Source organism: Cornus florida, unplaced genomic scaffold, assembly GCF_030987335.1.
Source record: "Cornus florida cultivar Cherokee Brave unplaced genomic scaffold, ASM3098733v1 CherokeeBrave_3.0.0_Hap2_Chr04, whole genome shotgun sequence".
Taxonomy (NCBI): Eukaryota; Viridiplantae; Streptophyta; class Magnoliopsida; order Cornales; family Cornaceae; genus Cornus; species Cornus florida.
In genome coordinates this window covers 33593628-33600725 of record NW_026775574.1, presented here as the reverse complement: position 1 = coordinate 33600725, position 7098 = coordinate 33593628, and the positions used below count along the sequence as shown (strand labels likewise).

The 7098-nt window shown below is 36.2% G+C and overlaps 1 protein-coding gene across 3 annotated transcripts; it reads left to right on the top strand.

Moving 5' to 3' along the window:
• Positions 1 to 805: 805 nt before the first annotated feature.
• Positions 806 to 5691, top strand: LOC132303127 (uncharacterized). Of its 3 annotated transcripts, none has more exons than XM_059800236.1 (5): positions 806 to 1222; positions 3053 to 3361; positions 3797 to 4281; positions 4378 to 4609; positions 4800 to 5691. In XM_059800236.1, exons 2-5 carry the CDS (start codon positions 3100 to 3102, stop codon positions 5267 to 5269), a joined length of 1449 nt encoding a protein of 482 aa, XP_059656219.1. In that variant the 5' UTR covers positions 806 to 1222; positions 3053 to 3099; the 3' UTR covers positions 5270 to 5691. The 3 variants fall into 3 exon arrangements, with proteins under 3 accessions (XP_059656219.1, XP_059656218.1, XP_059656217.1); XM_059800235.1 differs by having other exon boundaries at positions 3005 to 3361; XM_059800234.1 differs by having other exon boundaries at positions 808 to 1222; positions 3049 to 3361.
• Positions 5692 to 7098: the final 1407 nt, after the last annotated feature.

Genomic DNA, 7098 nt, shown 5'->3' with positions numbered 1-7098 from the left:
CTTGTTCCAACTAATACTGGTAGGTCCCCATCCTTCTTGTGCAGGCTTAGTGGTAGACAGATTCTTTACAGTGCCCCCAGGACAAGAGATAGTGTAGGCATTGGCCCCCTGATGGGATGATGGGCAAAAGACCTTCTATAGATAGTATGGGTTTAGTACTTCCAGAGCATGTCCCTATCCGAATCCTTCCATTGTGTGAGCAGCCCCAGCCTTTTCCCGCTGTAGATGCTGACTAGGATACCCCGGCAGTGTGTATGGAGGTAGATTTTTTCACCTATGTGTGGGATAATGCAGGTGATCCTGATCTTGAATACTTCATGGGAAGAGGAAGAGCCACTGGGGGGTGTATCTTTGGGGGATTTCATGCATGAGAGTGACGATGAAGGGAACGGTACTAGGGATGGCAACGGGGCGGACCAAACCCGTCCCGTTAAAAAATCAGTCATACCAACTTCGCCCCTACTCTAGGACGGACGGGTTTGCAATTGGTATACCATCCCCGCTCCTACTTCGGCAAACAAAATACCGACTTTGCCCCGCATACTCTGTTTAATTACATGGCGGGAGCGGGTTATACCGCTTTTATTATTTATTAATAAGAAAAGTAGCCCATGAGCTCAAATTGGGTTGATAAATAAGTTGAACCGAACTTTTAAATTACTACGTAATGAATATTAATATATTAATTGACACTACTAATAAAGTAAAATGGTCTTAAAAATATTAATTATATATTTTATATATTAATAATTTTTTTTAAAGATACATATGTAAGGGGCAGGGTTGGGTGATTTATCACTAAATTCACCTCCGTCCCTAACCCGAATTTTAAATTTTTTTTATCATAATTTAGTGGCTACCAAAATTGCCCGGGCAGGGCAAGGCTGGGCAAAACTCCGCCATCCCTCGTCTTTTTCTTCACGTTCCGGTTTGGATTGAGAATATGGTGGTTCTTCTATCGGATCGGATTCGAAATTACCCATCGTTCCATGTTACAAGCCTGCGAGTCTCTTACCCATCATTTCGAAGGTAAAAGGTCGAGAGAGACGATTTAGAGGGTTTTAAGACTGAACCCTCACTCACGGTGTTCCGTCAAAAATCCACTCACGGTGTTCCGTCACAAAATCCACTCACTGTATTTTCACTTTCATCACCATCTCTCTCCGGAGTTCCAACCCATATTACGTTTCTTTGCCGCCACTGCGCTTATATGTGCCTTGAGGTAACTCTGTGACTCTGTCTTCTATCGTCTGTGATTTCATTTTCCTGATTTTCGTTTTCTGGGTTATGAGATTTCTGTCTGTTCTTGGATTCAAGTTACTTTATTGATTTATTTATTTTCAATTAATTTGTCTGATTTTAGCGTACAAATGGGTCTAAACTTCACCTAAAAATCAATTGGTTAGGTTTTCCCCTTTTTGTTTGGTCTATCTTCTATCTTATGATTACCAATTTTTTTTTTTTTTCTTTTTTTGGTAAATGAAAGCAAAAGGATCTTCTCTCGCTGAATTTGAAAAAAAAAAGTTCATCTCATATACGTGATTAATTGCATTTGCATTTTTAGCGCTAAGGTTTTAGTGTGTTTAATATATGAATGAAGCATCAATATTCTCCATTTCTTTTTCTTGATTTAAAGCAGCTTTGTGGAAGGTTTAAGGTTTTGGCCCAACCTTCCAATGGGTACTTCAAAAGTTTCATTGTTCTTGTCATCTTGCTATATTCTCTCTATGTTACTACTTTTTAGCTGCTCAGTTTTGGTATGGTGTTCAACTGTGGAATATTGTTCTTTATCCTGTTATGTTATGGGTTCATGCGTATTAGTTAACTAATTATGTATAGAAATTGGAAAGACAACCTCTCAAGTTTACGTTTGTGTCAGGCTATTCAACTGAAAATTTATATCATATAATATTGCCCTATCTAGTCAAATATTTATGTGACAAGAGTCGATCAAAAAAAAAAAAAAAAAAAAAATGAAGAAGAAGAAGCATAAAGGTTTTCCAGAAGATGTCTGTGGGAACTTTTCGTAAAGACACTTCACTCACCATCTGTTTGACTGTTGAAAAAAAATGTGGAAATGGTTGTCCCTCTTATCCCAAGCACTGTAACTTTTTTTTATTTATTTAAATTCATTAAGAAGTGCTTTGGTCGTATATATGTTGGATGGAATTGAGAGATGGTCATGAATGCTTCTTCTAATTGTGATAAGCACTGTAATACACATGTATGAAGCCTACACCTCAAGGCTTTATGTTAAGGTGAGTCCTTCAAGATGCAGCCTTAGAGAATGAAGGTCTTGAGGCCCTGGTCTTGATTCTTTGAGAACTTAGAAGTTTACCCTTTCATTCCTTGAGGTGCCCAAGATGAGCTACATGGTAAATTTATCAAAATGGTGGCTTTTGCCTTTCTGGTTAGACGGTTGATATTATTTGACATTTGCAATATTTGTTAGGATCTAGTTCATCATTCTGCATTTAAAAATGATATCACTTTCTTTGAGTGGTCTTGGTAAAATTTTCTGACTTGTACCCTCGTGTTGTTTGTCATATCAATATCTGCTTCATAGATTTTTAGAACATTTCATAATTCTATTTGATGTAGTAGAACTTATGAGACAAACTGTCTTGGTACTTTTATCTTGACTCACGTTAGTGTCTTTTCAAACTTTAGTAAGCACATGGCATCTTAGTGCCGAAATTATTGTTGTGACCTGGGATTTTTAAATGTGGAAAACCTTAAAGCTCACTTGCTGTCAGTTCTTAGGAAAAACAGTGAAGAGAAATTTTATTTAAACCAATTGCAAAGAAACATACATGCTGTTGCAATATGCATGAATTTAATCTTTTGGTAATTACTTGTATTTGACTGAGGAATTATATAACATGGTTTCTCTTATCTGTCAATTCATTTTTCATCATAATGATGGGATACGGCATTTTCTTTTTTTTATTTTTATTTTTTATTTTTTATTATGTATGCTTCTTTTTTTCTTTGTTTCTGGAAGCATTAAGGATAAAGAATTGAAATGATTGCTATTGTGGGATGAAGACAGTTGGAATCAAAAGTCCCCAGCTATTGATATTTGTTGAGACTTCAAGGATGTCAGTTGATCCTACTTTTGTTGATGAGGATGCATCATCAGGCTCAGGAGAGGACGTGACCATGTTAGATGGACACAACAAGCATGAGTCTGGGACAGGTCCAGGTCGTCGCAAGAGAAGTCGAAAGGCAACTGGTGATGCTATAGTTGATGCTATGCTAGAAATAGCGGCAGCTTCAAAAATGAGGGCAACTGCAATTATGAAGAGTGTAGATCGATTTTCTACAAGCAAATGCATAAAAGTATTGGATGAGATGCAAGGTGTTGACCAAAGCCTCTACTTTTTTGCTTTGGATTTATTTGAGAATCCCAATGCCAGAGAAACTTTCATAGCTCTTAAGAGTGAGAAACGATTGACATGGTTGCAGGGCAAGTTTGCTGCTTCCTCTGGTTCAGTAGTATGAGGGGCTTAATGGATTTTGTTCCTTCTTCATTTCCAACACTAGAAAGTTTGTACAATTGCAGTAGACTTTACTAAAAATTTCATGTTTGTATCTAGTTTGACTCTATGGTTAACAGCTGTTTTACCTATAGTTCAGTGATTTTTATTGATAGTGAGTTTAGATTCCGTATGCTAATTTTGTGTTTCTAGTGTTTGAAATCTATAAAAGGGTTGAATGTTTTCATGAGCGGTTGACAGTGTATATAATCAAGTAGTTTGTGTTATATATGTATTTTTAAATTCTATTTCTACAGATATATCAGCCGGCATGGATGACGTTGACTTAGAATTGGACGAGATGGAATTAGTTGCAGCAGCTGCTGGTTACTATTACTATAATAGTATAACTAAGCAGCCCTGTCGTAGTGTGTCACCCAGTGGATCTGGGTTTATGACTGAAATACTGAATGGTGATCATGATGTATGTCGTGAAATGTTTAGGATGGATAAACATGTTTTCCACAAGTTAAGTGAAACTCTTCGACAAAGAGGCATGCTACGTGATACAGCTGGTGTAATGATAGAGGAGCAGCTGGCAATTTTCTTGAACATTGTTGGGCACAATGAGCGTAATAGAGTAATACAAGAACGTTTCCAGCATTCAGGAGAAACAATAAGCAGGCATTTCAATAATGTATTGAAGGCGATAAAGTCGCTGTCACGTGAATTTCTACAACCACCTCCATTCTCAACTCCTCCAGAAATCGTCACAAGTAACAGATTTTATCCATATTTTAAGGTTTATATCTAATCACTTTCTTTAGTGTGTTTTTTTTTTTTTTTTTTTTTCATTTAATATGCATCCTGGTGTGCCATTCACTTCTTATCCACTCAGGATTGCATTGGAGTAATAGATGGCATGCATGTCCCTGCACATGTCCCAGCGAAAGATCAATCCCGGTTTCGTAATAAGAAAGGTGTTCTATCGCAAAATGTTTTGGCAGCTTGCACATTAGACCTGCAGTTCATATTCATTTATCCTGGTTGGGAAGGCTCGGCTGCTGATTCACGTGTATTAAGAGCAGTCCTTGATGATCCAGATCAGAATTTCCCTCAAATTCCCCAAGGTTGTCACTGAATACTCATTAGCGAAACATGCTGCTTATTTATGTATTTTCTTCTTGTTTTGTTTTAGTGATATGCAATAGAACCATGCTCTACTTGTAAGCTGAATCGGCCCAAGAATCATTTTCCTAAGCAATATCTTACGGATGAATATAACTCCTGGATTGATCATGACAAACTTTTATGTTCCAGGCAAATACTATCTTGTTGACGCAGGTTACTCAAATATGGAGGGATTTATTGCTCCATATCAAGGAGTTCGGTACCATCTCCATGAATACAAAGGTGCTAATCAATTGCCAAGAAGTGCAAAGGAGCTATTTAATCACCGACACTCATCTTTAAGAAACGCCATCCAGAAATCCTTTGATGTGTTGAAAGCTCGATTTCCTATTCTCAAACTTGCCCCTCAATATGGTTTCCATATACAAAGGGATATAGTTATAGCAGCGTGTGTTATACATAACCATGTCCGGCGAGAGGAAAAAAATGATTGGTTGTTTGCTAGTGCTGAAGGTGGGGCAGTTGAAGAATTGCCTGATGTTGATGAACCTGATATGCATCTGGCTTCCTCAATACAAGAACAGATTGCTTCCGCGATGCGGGACTCAATTGCTGCAGAAATGTGGAATGACTTCATAAATAAATGGGATGAGTGGTGATTAGTATTTAGCAGCAATGAGGTCCCTGCGGAGTTGCTGTATTACTTGCGTGAATCTGGGAACTGGGTGTTGGTTAGGACTCGGAGAGAGTTTCCAGCCTCCTGCTAAACAACCATTGTTATTCGGTTTCTGTCTTCCTCTCTCTCTCTCTGCCCCTACTCCTGCTCCTTGGTGTTTTGACTAGGGATTGGGAAGGGGGGTTGGATTGGTTTCTAATTATTCATGACACTCTCGATCGATCGATTTGTGTATATATATATCATGTCATGCAAGTTTTTGTAGCAGATGACAATTGGTGATGTTGGTTTTGGGCTATTGCTGTTATGTTATTCAAGTGTAAGACAATTGGTGATGTTGGTTTTGGGCTATTGCTGTTATGGCTGGTTAAAAAGGTATTTTATATTTGGTATTGTTCATTGCTACAGCATTTTTGTTTCTGTGCTCGGAAGTTTTGGCCTCTTTTTTTTAAAACATTTTATACCATTCAAATCGTAACAAACGTTTTCAAATGGGTTTTTGTGATTTGTTTCACTACATAAGCTGTTAGAAGCAAAAGTGGTTGTCAAACAAGGTCTTTATATATATATATATATAGATATTATATTTTGGATGCTGCCATTGGGGTAAGTGCAATGCTTGGTCCAAATTGGAACTTGTTCTTTCGTTAATGACTTGGTTTGCGGCTCATTGTATATTAAGTAGGTGATGAAAATGTCTCTAAATTAGTAAAAATTATCACGACTTTTGTTTTTGTTTTACAGAGTTTAATGTTACAATTATAATTAATTAATAAATTTTTTTAAATTACATTGAATCTCATTCTTCTAATAAAAAAAAAAATTATAAAATCACATCTCTTACCCCTTAGAGCCACAACTTGACACTGTTATTGAAGTTTTGGTTGGGACTCGTGATGGAATATAAATACTATATTATGTCTTTGTCTCCTCTTTTTGTTATTACCTTGTAGTCAGGTCAATTTATTCAAAGCGCAGTGGCCTGAAGGGATGCGTACAACATTGTATAACATTACCTCTAGTGTTGTTTCATTGAATTTATAACTAGTAGTAAATTTGGTAATTTATTTACTATCAATATAATAATAATAATAATAATAATAATAATAAGAATAAGAAGAAGAAGAAGAAGAAGAAGAAGAGTAATGATGTTCGGTTTGATCTAAATGGCCGACAAATTGTTCGAATTCTATATGGCAATGCTACGTCATTGCCAATGTGTGTATTATCTATTTGAATCTCTTTGTTTTTTCTTCCCTCTGCATTTTTGGCGACAATCTCTATGTATATTTTTAATCTTCTCACAAAATTGATTTAATGCTCAAAACGACATCAAATCGAATGAATTTGATCTACTTTTTGAAAATACATAATAAGATTAGAAAAGATTGCAAAAGAGAGAGAAGAGACCTAATTTAATGATATGATTAAAGATCTATGAAATCTCAAATTTTGAGTTTTGGTTGAAACCTATTAGGACGTTTCCAAATTTCCTAGAAAAATTTATTTTTCCATCTGATTTTGGATAATCAAAGAAGGAACATAGTAATCAAAGAAGTCGCAGATACATATAAAATCACAAGAAAAAAATTTCAGATTTAGTGAAAGAGAAATTTTGTACCGGAGAATAGTATATGGTAGAAACGAAAGATACAATACAGGGCAACAGAGGAGAGAGAATGAAACCTAAACAGAAAGGATTCATGTTTTAGTTTCTTTATCTTAGCAGACAGATATTCAATCATTTGGATCGGACCCAGTATCATTACTCAAATTTTAAAAATTACTATCTTAAAAAGTTAATTCCTGAAA